Genomic DNA, 21,212 nt, shown 5'->3' with positions numbered 1-21,212 from the left:
AGCTACCTGTGTGTGTGTGCCCTGACTGGGAATCGAACCAGTGACCTGATGCAAGGATGATGCTCAACTGAGCCATACCTGCCAGGTCTATCCCTAGAACATTTTTCAACTTTCTTATTTGAAAGAATGTTCACACTGTAAAATAAGTTCTGGCTTGTATAACATTAAGAAATGTTTATCTTCACTCCCACCAAGTCAATATTATTTGAAAATTATGCGTCATTTAAATTCAATTTAAAAAGTTTTTATAAGTCATATAAGCTCAGCTGGAGTGACTCAGTTGTTTGAGCATCATCCTGTTCACCAAATGTTTGCTGGTTCGATTCCTGCTCAGGGCACATAATTGGATTGGGAAGTTCGATCCCCAGTCACGGAATGTATGGGAAGCAACTGATCGATGTTTCTCTCTCCCTCTCCCTTCCTCTCTCTCAAATCAGTAAAATAATATCTATCCAAGGATAAAAAAAAAAATCTCTTAAGATGTATCAAAGATTTATTTTTAAATTCATCACGAAAATTAGAAGAGTAAGTTTTTTTTAAGCATTGTAAATAGTTTTTGAGTAATTTCTAACACTTGCAATTCTATTTTTCTCTTTGAGTGCATATTTTAAATTTTTTGATTGTTATATTTGATTATAAACCTGTTGGATTTATCAATGTGAGGATATTTTCTGATGTTATAAAAGAATGTAGAATTTAAATTTTCAGGCCCATATTTTGAAAAGTAGTTGCTAGTGTTTTTCTTTTCAAATAGAGTCAGTGTATTAGGAATATTTTATTTCATTCCACTGAGGATTAGGAAATTCTTCCTAGTCTTTTTATGTATCTGAACATTTCTTTTACTAAAGTGCTTGGTGGAATTAACATTCTTAATATTTTTCTGGCATAAATTTTACATCCTTGGAGAAAACATGTAGCTATCCTATCTAATAAAGAGGGACTATGCTAATTGACCCTCAGCTATAGCAAAGATGGCGGCATCCACAGCCAGTAAGGGAATATGCTAATTGACTGCCCTGCCCTCAAAGATGGCAGCGCCCGCAGCCACAAGATGGCGATGCCCAGTCCCGCTCTTGGCGCCTGCCTCCAGAGTCCCCCAGTCCCCTCAGTCCCCCAGCCGCCCAGGGCTGCCCGAGGCTTGCACTGCCAGCAATGGCAGCAGCAGAGGTGTGTGGGGGTGTCGCCTTCCCTGATTGCCAGGTCACCTCCTGCCCCTGAGGGTTCCCGGACTGTGAGAGGGGGCAGGCTGGGCTGAGGGATTCCCCCACCTCCAGTGCATGAATTTTCATGGACTGGGTTCTAGTTTGTGATAATGTGATATACATAAATCATTTAGGTTTGTAAAAGGAAATGATTAAAACATACTAGTATCCTGCTGTTAAACTTGATTAAGTTCACCATCACAAACCTCATTGCTGACTATTTGAACTCTTTTCACAGTTTATAAAACACCAGTGTTTTAATATGCTTATTGTCATTTACTATAAGTATGTTTAATGGACAGATCATTTTAATTTTATTTTTCTATTAAAAAACTACTTGGAAATGTTGCTAAAATTTAACACTGAATTATTACGTAGCCTTATTTTTAATTTAAAAACATTTTTATGTTTACTATGCATTTTATTTTATTTTTTTATTATATTTTTTAAAAAATTGGTTTTAGAGAGGGGGGGAAAGGAGAGACATCGTTTTGTTATACTAATTTGTTGCACTCATTGGTTGTTTCTTATATGTTCTTTGGCCAGGGATCGAACCCACAACCTAGGTATATCTGGATGATGCTTTAACCAACTGAGCTAGCTGGCCAGGGCCTAAAATGCATTTTAGTGGTGGGCAAAAGTTTATAATTATTTAATGAATTTTGTGAATAAATAAGTTAAATATAAATCCACCTCATGTAAATAATCTATTTTTCAAATGTTGGCATTTTATAAATAGATTATTTACTGATCCACCCTACTGCAGAGCTAAGAATAGTGTTTACATTTTTAAGGGATTAATGAATGGTGGGAAAAAGGAATATTAGAGAGTATGTGTGACCACAAAACCCAAAATACTTTTACTCTTTTACCCCTTAACTCCCTGGGCAGGAGTGTTGTGTTGTTGTTGTTTTTAATTAGTACTCATGTTAGGCCTCAAAGTTTACTAAGTTGTTAATTTTTTTGAAGAGGAACCATATTTAAAATAGTATGTAACAGTGAATTAAATCTTTGGGTGAAGATAATCTTTGTTCTATTTTTAGATCTCTGAGATTAGAAATTATGAGCAGACACAATTGTTGTCAATTTTGTTTAATTCCTAGCTTCCTGATACTTGTTAATGTACACTAATCAAGCACTAAATAAATATTAGCAAAAGCTCTATAGGTCTTGACTATTTATGTTAATGGAGAAAACATTGAGGCAATTGTTTCAGTTATTTTACATTTACTTTGAAAACTGTCTTTGGAAAAATTGTTAAATAATTTTAATGTTTGTTTTTGTTCTTAAAAGCCTTGAAAATTAGGCCTTCTTATGTGCTTTCTCTTTTTCACTGTTCAGTTTAAAGGAATGAAATGGTAAGTGTTCAGCTTGCCCACATAATAAGAGTAAAGAGTAAAGTAGATTTACTTGTTTTAAGATGCCACCTCTGATTTCTTTCTAATTTTTCTCTTAGAAGTATTCCGGAACAACTAATAGTATGGGCTTTGAAATATAAAATAAATACTTTCGTATTTTGTGTCTTTTTAATAATACTTTTTAAAAATGGAACAAAAGATGAGAGAAAACATCTGTCATGCTTGGTCATGCTTTTTTTTTTGTTAGCCTTTAACTTTATCATGATTTTATAGTGTAAATGTGAATATAGTTTTCAAAGTTTCAAGGCTATGTCAGTACTTCTCACTTAGATGTTGTCATTTTTATTTCATATCTTATTTCTCCTTAAAGATAGTCAAGCTCTATGATAAAAGCTCTAGTAATTATAAATTAAACATGATATTTTTCACTCCTGTAGCATAATGTATTTTGACTACCATAACAATGCATATATTTTTATGCTATGCCTTCATTACATTTACTTTTTATATTTATTGTAGGGTAGAATGTATTTGAACCATATTTTAGATACTATTTATGAGGTTCCAATTTTCTACTTAGCACAGTTTTATAGCTTTTGGACACATCACAGGAGGTTATTCTATTAACAATAAGAATTTATGAGATTGTCTTGTGATCGTGTTTGTGTTAGTTTGCTTCACTTACTGTTGATTAAATTAGTGTAAACATTGATATACTGCATTATCCCAGCCTTTATTTGTGGATTTAATCTGGGTTGGAGTAAAGGGGACATTTTCATTATATTTTTAAAGAATGCAGTTTCTAGAGTAAACTTTGTTTTCTTGGGAAAATGGTAATCTTATAAAAATTTCTAAATGTCATTCTAGCTATAGTAGTTTTAAAATACTTTTTTTAGGAAAATTGGGTGCTAATTTGTTAAAAGTGTCCTCTGATGAGATATTTATGTTTGTTTTTTATTGAAGAATAGGTTTTCATATTTGTTTCAAAATATATTTGTGAATTGATATTGAAGAGTTTTTATTCCTATTTGAATAAGTGGGAATATGTGCATAATATATGAACAAATGTGCACAATAAACCTGAAAATGAATGTATATTAAATGCTATGGCAATAATTTGACCCAATCATGTTCCTTTGTCAGTGGCTATTCCATTATAGCTCCAGGGATTATTAAATAGTGAGATCCAAAGCATTGAGGAGATGTGACCAAGAGGCTAAAGGTATAACGTCTCTTCCATGGCAGTGTTTTTCAAATAATACATACACAGGGAGCTTTTTAAAAATATGGGTTCTTAGGTCTCCAACCTATAAATTTATTTGTGTTTTGGTTTCAGGCCAAATTTGTACACTGTCTGTTTATGGAACAGTTTTATTGGAACACAGCCTTGTTTATGTTTTGTTTATGGCTGCTTTGCCTCAATGTGGCAGAGAATTGTCTAGTTGAGACACAACCGTATGAAACTATATCAAGACTCTGACCTGCAAATCCTGAAATATTTACTATCTGGACCTAACCAGAAAAGTTTGTGAATTGAAATGGAAATTTATTAATTTATATGTTCTTTTCCAGTGTATTTAGAAGGCTTATTGAGCAGAGCACCTTATATCTTAGACCCAAAGTTCCTGAAGAATCCAAATTAGTGCCAGAAGGTTCATTGATAGTCATGATTATATAAGTCAGAGTAAATTTATGGGAAGAACTGATAAAGCATTGCTGCACTACAGCTGATGGGGTTTTTATCCTTTTTTTTTTTTCCAGTTAGTAGAGGCATAATACATTGTTTTTGTTTGTGGTGTGTTTTTTTTAATCCTCACCTGAGGATGTTTTTATTGCATAGAAAGAAACATTGATGTGAAAAGATAAACATCAATTGGTTGCCTCCTGTGCAAGCCGGACCCGGGATCTAACCTGCAATCTAGGTATGTGCCCTGACTGGGACTCAAGCCCTGCATGGGACAGCGCTCTAACAGACTGAGCAACCTGCCCAGGGTGCATTGTTCTTGATCAGATGTTATTTCCTCTTGATCAATATTGCCATGTTTAACCAGTTTTTTATTCAGCCACTACTTTATGTCAGTCTCTTTTTTCTGCTTCTTGAGTGGGTATTCTGTCTCTTATTAACCCTTGATTTAATTATAACTGAAATTCCCCTGATGTGCCATGTACAAAACTCAAAACAGACATGTCAGCCAATAATAAAATTGTATTACTAAGTGCTAGCAGAGAGAGCTGATCCCTATTGAGTAGGTACAAATGAGCAAATACATTTTCTGAAAAGGTTTGTGAATTTTTGAGGGCGGGAGAAGAAGTTGCCATTTTGTGGTTTCCACATGGCTATCACTCCTCTTTTTATAATGTTTAGCCCCTCAAGAGATTTGATTGTATCGCAGTAGAATATTGGTTTTTTGGAAGTCTAAACATCTTAAGCTTTCGAGTAATTGAATGTTTCACAAGAATTTTTATAGGCTCTCCATTATTCTATGGAAATCACTGAAGAACTATTTCCTGTAGGGTTTGGTATTACATTTAGATGTGACCTGCTTTGGTATAATGGCAGCGTATTTTCGATGGTTTGGACATGATGGTGAAAAGCAAATTGGATAGTAATAGTTATATTGCAGTGATCTAAAATATAATACTCATGATCAATTTTTAAAAAGTTATTCATTAAAAAATTGAATTCATTTCCTACAGTGAACTAAGAACTGCATATTTGGGATGCTACATTATTGGAACTTGACTTAAACTTTTATAGTCACAAAAACAAAGATAGATGTTTATAATGGTTACATATACTCTTGAAAGTGATCTCTAGGATTTTTACAATTTGGGGTATTTGGGTTGAAGATATATGTTAATTTAAGTAAACTTGAAATCTCTGATTACTTTTCAAAAGGATTATTTAATAATTTTAATAATATTCCATCATATGTAGGAGCAACAAAAAATTTCAAACTGGGAGAAGTGAATATGGGTACTGTTATGGTTATAGTGGTGTGTGTTTTTAATATCTTTTTAAAGGTTTTCTAAATAAGTCCAGATGAAAATGATTGCTGAGTCCTTTACACCCTGCATATACACTATCAGAGGACACTTTATTGAATTAAATTATTTCTGTGTCATATTAGATGATTCAGATACTCCTTTTTGTCTTACTTTCCACTAGAGTTTCAGAGAGGCTTATGATCAGGAAAAAATTTCATATATCTTTTTTATTCCTGGAGGAAAAGTATATACTCGGTGCATACATAACCTCCTCTGACTACTCAACCCAGCTGTGATCCTTTATCATTTTTTTTTTAAATATGTTTTATTGATTTTTTACAGAGAGGAAGGGAGAGGGACAGAGAGTCAGAAACATCGATGAGAGAGAAACATCGACCAGCTGCCTCCTGCACACCCCCCACTGGGGATGTGCCCGCAACCAAGGCACATGCCCCTGACCAGAATCGAACCCGGGACCCTTCAGTTCGCAGGCCGACGCTCTATCCACTGAGCCAAACCGGTCACGGCATTTTTAATATGGTTTCTATTACCTGTCACCTTGCTTTCTAACTATTTTCTGACTTTGCTGTCCACTAATTGAACTCTAAATTTTTTCAGGTCAGGAGACTTTTTCATATTGTTGTCACATAGATGTGAGCTGGGAGAATTAAGTAGTTGTTTGATGTCTGATTTTTAAAAAATATCCTTACCCAAGGATATGTTTATTGGTTTTAGAGAGATAGGAAGGGAGAGAGACAAAGAGAAACATCAATATGAAAAAGAAACATCAATTGGTTGCCTCTGGTACGTGCTATGATTGGGAATTGAACCTGTAACTTTATTGTTGTATGGGATGATACTCCAACCAACTGATCCACTAGCTGGGGTTGGTGTCTTGATATCAGTGTGATGTTTCAAATGCCAGTGCAGCTCAATCACATGGTTTTCAGTGTTTTTTATGGGCTACCATACTCACTCACCAATGTTTACATCAGTATTTTCGAAAAATAGGTGGCATTGAGCCACCACTATTTTTCTAGACTTCATAATGGAATAACATAATGAAGAGTGAATTTTAAACAGTTAAATGACCACAGTTTTTGTGTATTTGGTTTTCAGCACACCTAATATTTCAATATGCTGTTTCCAATTGATTATCCCTTCAGAGCATTAGACTTACAGGAAGACTTGGAGGTTTCCATTTACAACAGTAGAGGATACAGAGGGGATTTCAGAGTATTTTAGGTGTGGATACCTCTGTAGAGAGATACATAGTTAAGAAGTTTGGAGAATTTACAGGTTCTCTATTAGGAAATGTCTGGTGTGTTGAGCATTCTCACCACTATTGTCAAAATTATTTTGGGTTTATTTTTTGTTTGTAAATGGCATGATTGGTTTATTATTCCACTGTGTTGTAGGTATAGCCGATATCTTTTCATTTGAAATGGTAAGTTCTAATCTTACTTGGTTCAAAATGATAAGATCTTTTAGTGACATTACCTTTTTTGAGGGTTAGAGGAGAGTCAAGATTGTCAAATAGTAGTTTTCAGCTGAATAAAACACATTTTTATAATATCTAGTATATGTAATATGAATAAGAATGTTAATAAATAGTTTGAATTAATAACAAAACATTTAATTTAACCTGTTACTTCTGCCTTTTGACTTCTTGATATAATATTTAGAGCCTCTTTACATTTTTTATATAAATTTCACAAGGTGATTATATAAACAAAAATTTTGTAGGCCAATCAGTATCTAGTACTAATCTTCTGTACTTCATATAGAAGCAGTAAGCTCTGGTAGTATCACTTGAAATGGCAGAAATTTATACTGGATCTAACAAGAAAATATGAATGTCAGTGTCCATGTGTAGTTATTAACTAAATTACTAGTGATGCAGGGAGTAGGAATTTGGGTTTGTAAGCATGCTCTGCTGATGAAATGTATTTGTTTCTGCTTAAGATTTCAATTAATTAAAAGTACATGGGTAAGTTTGCCTCTTCGTCTTATGATATCCTGCATATATTGTATACTATGTTTTAAATTCTTCTTCTGGTTTTAAGTATCTCTAAAGTAACTTAACTACTGCTTAAATAATTAAAAATTACTGTACAGTAGGTCAGTGATGGCGAACCTTTTGAGTTCGGCGTGTCAGCATTTTGAAAAACCCTAACTTAACTCTGGTGCCGTGTCACATATAGACATTTTTTTATATTTGCAACCATAGTAAAACAGATTTATATTTCTGATATTTATTTTACATATTTAAATGCCATTTAACAAAGAAAAATCAACCAAAAAATATGAGTTTGCGTGTCACCTCTGACATGCGTGTCATAGGTTCGCCATCACTGCAGTAGGTCCTTGGGTTACGCCGGAGATCCGTTCCTATGGCACGACATAACGCGATTTTCGCCGTAAATCGGAACCCACCTACGTAAGCACCTACGTCACTCACATGGAGCACACACACAGCAGTAATGAAGTGAAACAGTAAAAAAAAATTTAAAAGGAAAGATAATTCCTGACCTTTACTTGTGGTAAATAAATAATAAAAAACATAAAGCACATATGTACATACGTCGAAATGACGGAACTTTTTTTTTAATAAATGGGAGATGGCGACATAACCATGAAACGATGTACATCGAGTCCGATGTAACCCAAGGACTGTCTGTATATTGAATCTGTTGCTTTGACTTATCTACTTAGGAAAAATATATATTTTGACAGAATTTCAAAGCTTCAGTAGACTAAGATAATTTGCTTGCTTTCTAATATTACAAACAGAAAAAGATATTATCTGTTAAGTGTGTATTTAATTTTTCACACATTGGAACACATAGGCTTTGTGTGCTTCTGCTTTCTTCTGTTTGTGGGACCAAGTTGGAATAGCTTCTCGTGCAGTTTATATTTGTTCTTTGGCTTAATCTTTCATACTTTAATCTGGTTAATCATGGTATAGTTTTGAATTTGATAAGGAAGTGTACTGGGTAAGGGGTTATGGTTAAAAAATGTAAACTAGTCTCATGTGAACTTTATGATACTATATTAAAAGTAATGTGTTTTTATAGTAGCTGTGAGATCGTTATTGCTGATTTCTTTAAGAATTTGAGATAAAATAAATTTGAAGAGTAATTAAATTCTAAAATTTCAGTTTTGTTTTGTTTTTTAAATTTCAGTTTTTAAAAGCACCCCTTCAAAGAGTTTGCCATGACAATTGAAAATTATAATCTTAAAAATATTCGTGAGTTATATAGATTAAAAATAAAATTCTCAGCTGAATATAAATTTAATTGTTTTGATGCATTCTGGATTATATGTTATATTTAATTCATGTTTAGTTATAATTCATGTTTAGTATTATAAAAAGTGGCATTTAATTTTGCTACATAGTCAGTTGAACTTGACAGTGACATCAGAATAATCCTATCTAAGAAAAGAGAAACATGGTAATTAGCGTACGACCGCTACCCTACCCATTGGCTAATCAGGACGATATGCAAATTAACTGCCAGCCAAGATGGTGGCCGGCAGCCAGGAAGCTGGAAGCGAACATGAGGCTTGCTTGCTTCAGTGACGGAGGACTCCAATGTTCCCCGCCTGCCGCTGTCGGCCTCTGAGCTGCAACTCTAAGCAACTATGTTACAAATATAGAAGCTAAACAAAACCCCAGAAACCTGCTTTAGTCGGCCGTGCTTCAGCCAGCAGGATCGCAACATTGTTTCAAATACAGAAGGTAAACAAAGGCCAGAAACCTGCTTTCAGCAGCGGAGGCCTAAGAGCTGGAGCCTCAGAGCTAAAGCTGGCCCAGAATAAAAAAAGAAAAGGAAAAAAAGGAGCGGTTGGGAGCTTCAGTCACCCGCCAGCCTGAAAACAGCCCTCAGCCCCTCACCCAGACTGGCCAGGCACCCCAGTGGGGACCCCCACCCTGATCCAGGACACCCTTCAGGGCAAACCAGCCAGCCCCACCTATGCACCAGGCCTCTATCCTATATAGTAAAAGGGTAATATGCCTCCCAGCACCGGGATCAGCGGAGCTGAGAGGCCTCCCAGCACCGAGATCAGCGTGACGGGGCAGCGCCCAAACCCCCTGATCACGCTGTGGCTCTGTGTGTGACGGGGTGGGGCCACAACCTCCCTATCCGCCCTGCTCTGTTCGTGACAGGGGAAGGCGCCCCAACCCCCTGATCAGCCCTGCTCTGTTCCTGATAGGGGGGGAGCTCTCCAACCCCCTGATTGCCCTGCGGCTCTGTGTGTGACAGGCTGCGGTGCCCCAACCCCTTGATTGGCCCTGCTCTGTGTGTGACAGGGTGCAGCGCCTCCCCCCCCCTCCATGGGCCCTGCTCTGTGTGTGATGGGGTAGAGCCATAACCTCCCCATCAGCCCTGCTCTGTGTGTGACAGGGTACGGAGCCCCAACCCCCCTGATGGGCCCTGCTCTGTGAGTGACAGGGGGCAGCGCCCCAACCCCCTGATTGGCCCTGCTCTGTGAGTGACGGCGTGGCGCCGCAACCTCCCCATTGACCCTGCCTTGAGTGTGACGGGCCGGTGCCCCAACCCCCCAAACAGCCCTACCCTGAGCATGACTGAGGGTGGCATCGCAACCTCCCAATCCGCCCTGCTCTGTGCATGACAGGGGCGGCGCCCCAACTCCCCAATCGGCCCTGCTCTGAGCCCGACCAGGGGCTGCACCTAGGGATTGGGCCCGCCCTCTGCCACCCGGGAGCAGTTCTAAGCCAGCAGACCGTTATCTCCCGAGGGGTCCCAGATTGTGAGAGGGCACAGGCCCGGCTGATGGACCCCCCCCCCCTTACCCCCGAGTGCACAAATTTTTGTGCACCGGGTCGCTAGTCTGTACTAATAAAAGCCTAGATAGTCCTCGCGGCCTCGCGTGTGATGTCACAATATGGCCACCACAAAGATGGCTGCTACAAGATGGCAGCACGCACAGTGAAGGCGGGGCCCGGCTGCCGCTCCACGCAGTGAGGCCTGGGGGTCCCACAGCTCCACATGGCATGGAGGAGGCCGGTCCTGGTGTCTCCACTGCCTTGCGCGGAGTAGGTGGGTCCTGGAGAAGGAGGAGGTGGGTCGCGGCAGGGGAGGGCAGTTGTAGGTGATCAGGCTGGCAGGGGAGGGCAGTTGGGGGCGATTGGGCAGGTAGAGGAGGGCAATTGTGGGCGATTGGGCTGGCAGGGGTGCGGTTAGTTGTCCATCAGGCTGGCGCCAGAGGGGTTAGGGGGCGATCAGGCTGGCATCCAGAAGCGGTTAGGGGCAATCAGGCAGGCAGGCAGGCGGGCGATCGGTTAGGAGGCAGTGGTCCCGAATTGTGAGAGGGATGTCCGGCAGTCAGACATCCCCTGAGGGGTCCCATATTGGAGAGGTTTCAGTCCAGGCTGAGGGGACCCTGTGCCACCCCCCCCCCCCCCCGCACGAATTTCGTGCTCCGGGCCTCTAGACTGTTTACTAAGTTACTTGAACCAGAAAAAATACATTGTCGAGTAAATCTAGTTTAAGAGGAGGTATGTATCTTTTGATTAATGAATACAGTGAGCTAAGAGTAGGTCCTCCTCCTTACATTTGTTGTTCCCTCTGTTTCTGGTATGAAATTTAACAAATATTATTTTGTGACTAATACTTGTGATATAAAGTAGGATAATTGTGCAAAAACATTTTCAAAGTTTTTTTTTAGATAGACTTTTTAAAAATAGTTTTAAGTTCAAAGCAAAATTGAGCAAAAGGTATAGAACATTTTCATGTGATTCCTTTTCCCACATACAGATTCCATTATCAAATTTCCACAGTACAGAAGTGGTACATTTGTTGTAATTGACACATCCTCATCATCCAAAGTTTATCGTTTACATTAGGGTTCATGGTTGGTGTTGCACAGTCTCTGGGTTCGGATAAATGTATGATGTTATGGATATACCATTATAGTATCACACAGAGTAAGTAGTTTCACTGTCCTAAAGTTTTTGATGTTCCACCTGTTCATCTGTCCTCCTTCCCCCATCTCCCTAACTTCCGGCAACCAGTTTCTCCATAGTTTTGCCTTTTCCAGAATATCATATAGTTGGAATCATAGTAGCCTTTTGATATTGGCTTTTTAGTATTATTCATTAAAGTTCCTCTGTGTGTTTTCATGACTTAATACCTCATTTATTTTTAGTGCTAAATAATATTCCCTTGTCTGGATGCACCACAATGTGTTTATCCATTCACCTACTGCAGGCCATTTTAGTTGCTTCCAAGTTTTGACCATTATAAATAAGGCTGCTATAAACATCTGTGCAGGTTTTTGCGTAGATACAAATTTTCAACTCCTTTGAGTAAATACCAAGGAGCATGATTGTTGGATTCTGTGGTAAGAGTACTAGTATGTTTACTTTTCTAAGAAACTGTTAAACTGTCTTCTAATGTGGATATACCATTTTGAATTTCTACTAGCAATAAATGAGAGATCCAATTGCTCCACGTCATTGCCAGCATTTTATGTTGACAGTGTTTAAGATTTTGGCCATTCTAATGGTTGTATTTTGGTGTCTCATTACTTTAATTTGCAATTCCATGATGATATATGATGTAAAGTTTCATTTTAACAGTAACAGAACTGAAAAACATTTCCCCAGTATTGATGGGTGCAGATATTTTGTCATGCATGTATTCAATTTGAGAGGAGCAAACCACCATGGATTGTATATATTACAAGATCATCTTATGTCACAGAAAGTATTTTCCCCTTTTCTGTCTAGCAAGTTTTCCAAACATTCTCTTTTGGTTATGTTGGAAAGTTTGCATGATATTATTTGAGTTGTATCAATGAGAACGTGTCTTTACCTTTTTAGTTTAAAATTTATTTACTTTTTAAAGGAAAAGATACTTTGTTGATGCACACCTTTTAATATCTTAACACCTATTAAATAAGTGAATAATTTATTGGCAAAGGGGCCTACTTTTCAGATTTTTTTCTTCATACCTATTTTAATATGTCACGTACTTGATTGCTGTCCATTCTTCAGAATATATTGTTTATTACCTAATACTTCTGGGTAGTAACGTTGTCTAATTTCTCCCATGACAATTTGACTGGCTATCTAACCGTCTTATTATTCCTTTACTTCTCTAATGAAATAAAATACAAATTTTCAAGTGGTAAGTGTAATTTCTTTTTAGGAAAAAGTTTTGGAATATTTGATGATGAAAAGTTGAGTCTTGTTAACTGCCAGAACTAATACATTTCTCTGTAATCATATTTCTTTTAATAGATTTAAATGCTCTATATCAGTATTTTTATAACAGGATTTTTAGCATTTTCCTTATCAAGACAGGGAATCTAGCCCTGGCCGGTTTGGCTCAGTGGATAGAGCATTGGCCTGCGGACCGAAGGGTCCTGGGTTTGATTCCGGTCAGAGGCACATGCCTGGGTCGTGGTCTCGATCCCTACTGGGGGACGTGCAGGAGGCAGCTGATCCATGATTCTCTCTCATCAATGATGTTTCTATCTCTCTCCCTTCCTCTCTGAAATCAATAAAAATATATCTTTTTAAAAAAAGACATGGAATCTAAATGGCTCATGATGATCCCTAGACAATCCATAGAATCTTTTTAGGGACATATAGAGATGTCTTTATAAATTAAAGTAGAGAAATGATTGTGGCTTATTGAATCCAAATAAGAATTTAGGTTGATCACTGTGTTAGATAAACTTTTTAAAAAAATATTCACTCTTGTTTTACAGTTCCTTTTCCTTATTATTGGTTTTTTAGAGAGAGGAATGGAGGGAGGGAGGCAGGGAGGGAGGGAGGGAGGGAGGGAGAGAGAGAGAGAGAGAGAGAGAGAGAGAGAGAGAGGAGAGAAAGCGAGAGAAAGAGATAGAGAGAAAGAAATCTCAATGTGAGAGAGTCCCCAACCTGGGTATATGCCCTGACTAGTATTCGACTGGTTGCCTCCTGTACATGCACATGCCCCAACCAGGGGACAGGTTGCAAACCCACAACACAGGCACGTGCCCTTGACCTCGAATCGAACTGCCAATGCTCCAACCACTGTGCACACTGTCAAGGGTTATACATAATTTTAGCTTTATTTTTGTACCATGTAAAACCTTTAAGTTAGGTTACCTAGAAAAATAAATATAATATGTTTAAAACCACAGATTGATATCTTTAGTATTAAAGGAAAAAAATCCTTACATTACACAAAATAACGTCAGATGCTGCACTTTTAGGGTATATTGCTTTAATTAATTTACATTAGTGCAAATTTTCTGCTATTTTTATGGTTTTCAAAGTTTTTGGTTTTGAAGTCCTATTTATAGACTATTAAAAATTAGGACCCCAAAGAGCTGTTGTTTAGGTTATATCAGTGTTTACCATATTAGAAATTTAGGAGAACTTTGTGTGGGGGGCAGGGGAGGGGAGGGAAGGGTTTTAGTGGGAAGAATGGCCTTATTTTATTTATATATATATATATATATATATATATATATATATATATATATATATATTTTTTTTTTTTTTTTTTTCCCCCAAACTTCTTTAATGCTCAACTGTAATGTAGTAGGAAGAGCGGTATTGTTTTACTGTGTTGTAATTTATTTAATGTTTGCCTTTATGGAAAATGGCTGGCTCCCCATATTTTCTTCTGCATTCCATCGATTGCAAAATGCTCTCGGTTAAAGTACATGAAAAATATCTGAATTCACACTGGAGATGAGTTTTAACCTTTTCTGGTAATTGTGGATATGCTTGTTTGATACTATAGTAAAACTTGATAGGCATTAATTTCCATTACAATCCCTTGGTCTACTTTGAACTTTGAATGGCTCTCTTACCCAGGCACGTTTTGTAATGTCATGTACCCAACATTGGAAAAATACTGGTTTATCAAGTTACACAAATATTTCAGATTTTAATGTATTTTATTATACAAAATTAAAAACCACATCTTAATACCAAAACTGATGTCATCTTAAAATGTCTGCAAAAATTTGCCTGTCTAATGCTGTCTCAGGAAAAATTCTTGTTACAAGCCAAAAGGGTTTCATTCAGCTTCTAACTCAATCACAGTAATTGTTTTTCTTGAAACAATCACCATACTTCATAATGCAGCAGACATGCTTTAATGTATATATCCTGTGTTGGATAGAATATTAAAAAGATATGTATCCAAGGATAGTGATTTAATAAACAATAATTTTTATTGCTTCATCCAGGTATCATAATTAAAAATTTAAGCTGCTATTGTATGCATGTGAAGAATACAATGATTTCTAGTAAAAATTGAATACAAATGCTTCGATTTTTGCTCAGAAAAACTGGATTTTTGCCCACAATTGCTTTTGCACTATCCACAAATGTCGATAGAGTGAAAAGCCCGAATAGATCATAACATTATAACTATGTTCTAGTGTTAATAAATCATGAAACAGTTTTGAATCTGTGCACTTCATGAAATGGTGTGGGGACTCTGAGTACTTCAAGAATTGCTATTTGAATGAAATGTTGCTTTGATATATTCTTCTGAAAATCAGTCATACTTTGCTTGATTTGTTGGTAATATGTTAATTTAAGCTTTCTTCAGTGATAAGCTTTCAGGGATACCTATGCATAACTCTTAATAGACAGCATACCTTCTTATAAACATTGTAAGAATAAACTAAGAAAATTGTGTCTTTTGTTAGTTTTTATTGGAATTCTTTAAAAATGAAGGTGTCTTATGAAAGTGAAAAATTTCATGAACTCTGTTTTGGCAAAATTTTATAGATCAGCTTAACCACTTTCTATATGTATGTATGACCTTGATAAGTTATTTAAAAGTTCTATGCCTCAGTTTTAAAGATCTCTAAAATAGGATAACAATAAACGTACTTACAGGGTTGCTATGAGTTTAATTGAATTAATTAAAAACAATTTTCATAGCTTTATTGCACTGTAGTAGTCATTTGAGGTTTTCTTTACATATTGGTTGTCTCCTGTTAAACCACAACTCTTAATTTATGCTAAAGTAATGAAGCATTATTAAAATTTATATTATAAAAATGTCACACATACTGTGAGCCAGTTCTAATTTGAAATATATAAGAATAATTTATAGAAGTGAATTGCTTCTATATGTATTGCTTCTTGAGTGGGTACACAGTTATAGTGAACTTATTCAAGTGATTCTCCTTATTGATATATTAAGTTATAATGAAATTTACTGTCTTAATTTCCTTTGATTACATCTCTGCCTCTTTCATTTTACTACAAGTATATAGCAGTGGATTTATAGAAAGAAACAGTAACCTTACGACATTACTAGGAACCTGAAAACTGCTCATTCTAAAATGGTTTAAAAAATGATCTGTCATCTAATTATACTGTCTTATTTATTTATTTTAATTTATTTATTTATTTTTTTAAGGGAGAGGGATAGAGAGTTAGAAACATCACATAGATCAGCTGCCTCCTGCACACTCCCTACTGGGGATGTGCTCGCAACCAAGGTACATGCCCTTAAACGGAATTGAACCTGGGACCCTTGAGTCCGCAGGCTGACACTCTATCCACTGAGCCAAACCAGTTAAGGCCATACTATCTTTTTTAAAATTATGAGTGAAGCTATATAAAAACACTAAATTATACTCTTTAAGGAAATCTCAACACTAATAAATTGAATGTATGTGTGTTTAGTGAAACATGCTATACTTTACAATATAAATTGGTATTTTACCAGTGATATTGCTACGTTAACGTGGATTATTGTAAGGTTTTTATTATATTATTTATAGAAATATATTTTAGAATTGGAGCATCAGGAAGGGAATGTTAATGCCACTGTTGCATAATTGACTTAAAACCATAGATCTCTTCACTGTGTTAATATGATTTTCACAAAATTGTGTTAACTAAGAAAATGGAATAATAGAACAATTTAAGAATATTTTTTAAAAGTACTTTGTGAATAATAAAGCTAAACATGTTATTTCAGAAAGTGATAGCTATAGGTAAAGCTGAAGTTATAAAAAGATAATAGAAATGGTAGTCTCTACACCTTAACCCCACCAGTGAATCATAGGCATCGAATTAGGGTGTTAGGGTATATAAGGGGGATTTGAAAATTGAAGCTTCAAGCAGTGAGACTATAATAATTACCTTCTCTAAACTGCATTTCTAATCTTCGTAGTTAAGTCAAATATAAAAGTAAAAATGCAAATTGAACCCCTGTTTTTAATCCTCACCCAAGGATATATTTCTATTGATTTTTAGGTAGAGTGGAAGAGAGAGGGAAAGATAGAAACATTGATATGAGAGACACATTGATCGGCAGCCTCCTGCATGCCCAGTACTGGGGATCGAGCCCACAACCTGGGCATATATCCTGACTGGGAATAGAACTATGATCTCCTGGTTCATAGGTTGATGCACAGGGCTAAAATTAATTTTAAAAGTAGAAAAATTATGCTTTGTTTAGATTCAGACATTGTTACTTTTGTCTAAGCATGTTTTCTAGGATCACTATATTTAACACATTTGTCTAATATTGAAAAAGATGATCAAATAATAGTGCAAATTGCAATTATATGTTGAGTTATTTCGCCAAATGTAGTATGTTTTACATATTTTATACATTTATATGACCTTTTGTGTTCACCTCAAGAGCATTTTGTTTCATAACTTGCCAACTGTGCAATACCACTTTTATTTAGGTTTCCAAATAAAAACACTGTTCTAATGAAGGAAGGGAGTGTTACATTGAGTACTCAATAATTGCTTGTGTTTTGTGGAGACTTTTATGGTAACCCTGTATTATATTGGTCTTGGGTAAAATAATGCTTGAATACTTGAATAAAAAGGCAAGGATGAATTCCAGTATTTCAGAAGTGAAAATAATCTATAACTGTTTTTAGCTTAGTGTCCCACAGCTGTTTGTATTGTATGTATGAATGTGTTTGAATATAAAAGTGGTAACAGTCATTTCTGTTTGAAGACTTTCGTGATCTGGGAGGAAAAAATAATTGGCCCTGGGGGTTATTATTACAAGATTTAAAAAAAAAATCTAGACATGTGTCTTTGATCTATGGAATAAAACATTAAAAATATTCTCTGGTAAATTTCATGTAATCTGACTTATTTATAATCTAGCATTATAAACTGGGTGCTTTAAACATTGTAGTATGTTAAGCCTGGGAGACTGAAGTTTCTTTTCAGTGCTCTTATTAAGTAAGAGGTGTTGGAAAATTAACATTCTTTAATGGAAAGTGCTGTCCCAATTTATTCTTTTCTTTTTGATTTAGATGGGAAATGTGATAAGATCGATAGGTTGACTGTGATAACTATGTTTACTTACAGAGAGAACAGGAAATGAGAATGGGTGATATGGGTCCCCGTGGAGCAATAAACATGGGAGGTAGGGATTGGAAGCAAAGGCTTCTATAACTTATTTGTAATTCTTTGGGCAACGGTATATGCTATTTGTGGTATCTACATGTCAGTAACAAACTGAAGTTTGGAATCAACATTTTAATGATGAAATCTATTACATTTATGAAATTAAAAGATATAAGTATATTTAAAAATATATGCCTAGGGAGAATTTTTTCATTTTGTTTATTTGAAAGCTAAAATAGGCAGTATCTTTTGTTTGTTTATTAAATATGTTTTTATATTTTTTTTAGAGAGGAAGGGAGAGGGATAGAAAGATGGAAACATTGAAAAGAGAAACATCAATTGGCTGCCTCCTACACACCCCTTAGTGGGGATCAAGCAGCAACTTGGGCACGTGCCCTGACCTGGAATCTAACCAGTGACCTACCTACCTCTTGGTTCATGGGTCGACGCTTAACCAGTGCAGCACACCAGTTGGGCTGTATTATCTTTTAATAGACTTAATGAAAAATACCTATAACAAGGTTTTGATACAATATGAAACTTGTTCAGTTAATTGCATGGTATAATATTTCAAAAATCAAATTTCACGTCTTTAACCTTTTTACTTTGGAAATTTGGTAGTTTTTGAGTTGTAGAGTATCTAAACTTTTGGGGAGTATTTTAGAAATTTCTATTTTAAGGTAACCTTTTGTGTAACTTTTGTGTTGTGTAGCTATTTTTATTTTACTAAGTGTTTAATATTTTGCCGTAACCTACAGTATTGTGCACAGAAACATGCTCTGTGGAGACATTTATGACTGTGAAGGAAATGAGATGTCTTACACATTTAGGTTAATATATAACTTTAGAGTTGATATAGTTGTGTGTATGTGTGTGTTTTAAATTATGTTTTTATTGATGTTAGAGAGAGAGGAAAAGAGAGAAACATCCATGTGAGAAACATTTACTGGCTGCCTCTTGTATGCAACCTACTGGGGATCAAGCCCTTAGCCCTGGCATGTGCCCTGACGGGTCAACACTCAACCAACTGAGCCACACCGGCCAGGGCAAGAGTTGATGTAAAGTTTTTAAGAAAATACCTATGTTAATAACTTATAGGCTTATAACTATGTTTTTAGGGAAATAGCACTGAGTACATAAGCTAGGGAAAAGTAAGTGTGGAAGTTTTTCATGTTAACTTGGAAGTGTTACGCATTTAAAAGTTACATAAATCTTTACATAACACGCAGGTACATATGGTTGTAAAAATTATATTACCTTAACATTTCAATATGCATAACATGCACACCCACTGAACAAATCCAAATTGTACTTAGATTACGTAGTATATGGAATAAAATCTTAAAGCCTCTAATGTGTGATATAAGTATTTTCCATTATCGGCTTCCTTTCTCCCTCTCATGGCAGTTTCTCTGCCACTGCCAATTAGATGATCTAAAATCGTTTATTGCTGTTCACTTTGTTACTTTTCTTACTTACTAAAGTAGTAACTGAGAATCTCTGGCATGCAAAGTAAGCATGAAACATTGCCCTTACCCATAATGAACTTCATTGGGAGTTAATACAATCGATACACAAAGTAATCAGAGTAAATTAATTGTAAATTACGAAACACAGTTATATATATATAATAAGTACAAGTAGTTCAGTATTTATGTCTATTTCAAAGTAAATTGTGGGTTGGTCCAGGTGGTTTTAAGAATATAAGTGTGATTTTATGGATTGTAGGCAGTTTGAAATGCCATTTTAATTATTAGATTGTCAATATCATAACCAAACTTGAAGTATATCTGATGTTGCCAAGGACACAAAAACATTCTGACTGTTCGGTTAGCAACTTTATCAGAAGAAATATGAAACTGTGCATTTAGATTCCTTATTTAGTTAGGAATTTAAGAGAATCACAAATTTTATGGCATTTTATTTACCAGAGAACCATATTTACATTTGAGCATTTACTCAACTTCCTGAAGTCTAATCCATGTAATTTTCTCCTCTTTACATTTTATTTAACATGACACTTTATCCTAATGATTTACTGGGTTATGTATCATTATATAGTTTTGTTGCTGGTGTCAGTTCACATCCTGTCAAGTTACATTGATGGAATGTGTCAATAGATTTTTCTGGTGTGTTTACCAGTGTACATACTAAGTGGAAAATATGTTATAAAACTGGTTTTCATGGGATCAGATAATTCTAACATTTCTTAGATCTTTAAATTTTTTTTAATTTTATTTTTTTGAAAGTTGAGAGAGAGAGAGAGAGAGAGAGAGAGGAAGGAAGAGGAAGAGAAAGCGAGAAAGAGAAAGAAACTGGTTGTTGTTCCACTTAGTTATGCATTCATTCATTCATTAATTCTTGTATGTGCCCCGACTGGGGATTGAACCCATAGCCTTGGCATATTGGGCTGATGCTCTAACCAACTGAGCTAACTGGCCAGAGTCTTAGATTTTTTATTTTTTGAATATGTACTCTATGTAGTTTTTACAAAACTGATTTGAGAGAGAGAGAGACATTTATGTTGGAAAGAAACATCCATAGGCTGCTCCCAGCATGTGCCCTGATCAGGGATCAAACCTGCAACCTAGATGTGTGCCCTGATCTGGAATCGAGCCCAAGACCCTTAGGTGCACGGGACGATACTCCAACAGAGTTTCTAGTACACTGGCCAGGGCTTAGATTTTGTTAAATTCAGTTTAATTACAGATGTGTGGTAGAAGACGTGATTGCTAAAAATAAAACAATTCAACTATTGATAGTTGGAAATATTATTTTTTAGTTATTTTACTATACCTATAGTAGCATAGTTATATTTGAATCTCATAAATTAGATGTAACAATTCTGTTCTATTAAAAAAAACCCACCCTAATCTATGACCTGTTGTTTTTGCAAAAGTTGAGGTCAGATTGATTCCTCCCAGATTCATGTCTTCACTCTTTTTCATTTCCATTGTGAGTGATGTATTGGAAGTTTAGTAAAATTTTTTGTTTATAATTGTGCTAAGGAATATAAATTTCTTAGTTATCAATTTATCAGGAAGACTATTTATGGATTAAGGAAATAATTCCTTCCCTATGAAGTTGGTAGATTCCTGAAGATTGGGTTCAGAAAGAGCAATAGTGTGTTGTCAGGGACAGATAAAGGAATAAGACTTTTCTCTCGCAGCTGTTCCTTGTGCTTAGCCATTTAGAGTTGTTGGTTTTAATGAAAACTTCAACTCATGTTATAATGTGTTTTTGAGAAACTGAATTCAGGATGTTATAAAATTGACCTACATAATGAAA

The 21,212-nt window shown here is 35.9% G+C and overlaps 1 protein-coding gene across 7 annotated transcripts in view; it reads left to right on the top strand.

The window, feature by feature from the left end:
- Positions 1 to 21,212, top strand: part of PSPC1 (paraspeckle component 1) — a 133,508-nt gene that overhangs the window by 58,724 nt on the left and 53,572 nt on the right. Inside the window, exon 7 of one of the 7 annotated variants that reach the window (XM_081083590.1) lies at positions 17,886 to 17,943. The exons of the other annotated variants lie outside the window; for them this stretch is intronic. Coding sequence (XP_080939716.1) covers positions 17,886 to 17,943 — 58 coding nt within the window. The remainder of the gene's footprint in view (positions 1 to 17,885; positions 17,944 to 21,212) is intronic. 7 annotated transcript variants of the gene reach the window in all.

Source organism: Myotis nattereri, assembly GCF_964212035.1.
Source record: "Myotis nattereri genome assembly, chromosome: 2".
NCBI classification, from domain to species: Eukaryota; Metazoa; Chordata; class Mammalia; order Chiroptera; family Vespertilionidae; genus Myotis; species Myotis nattereri.
This window is presented reverse-complemented; position numbering and strand designations above follow the sequence as displayed.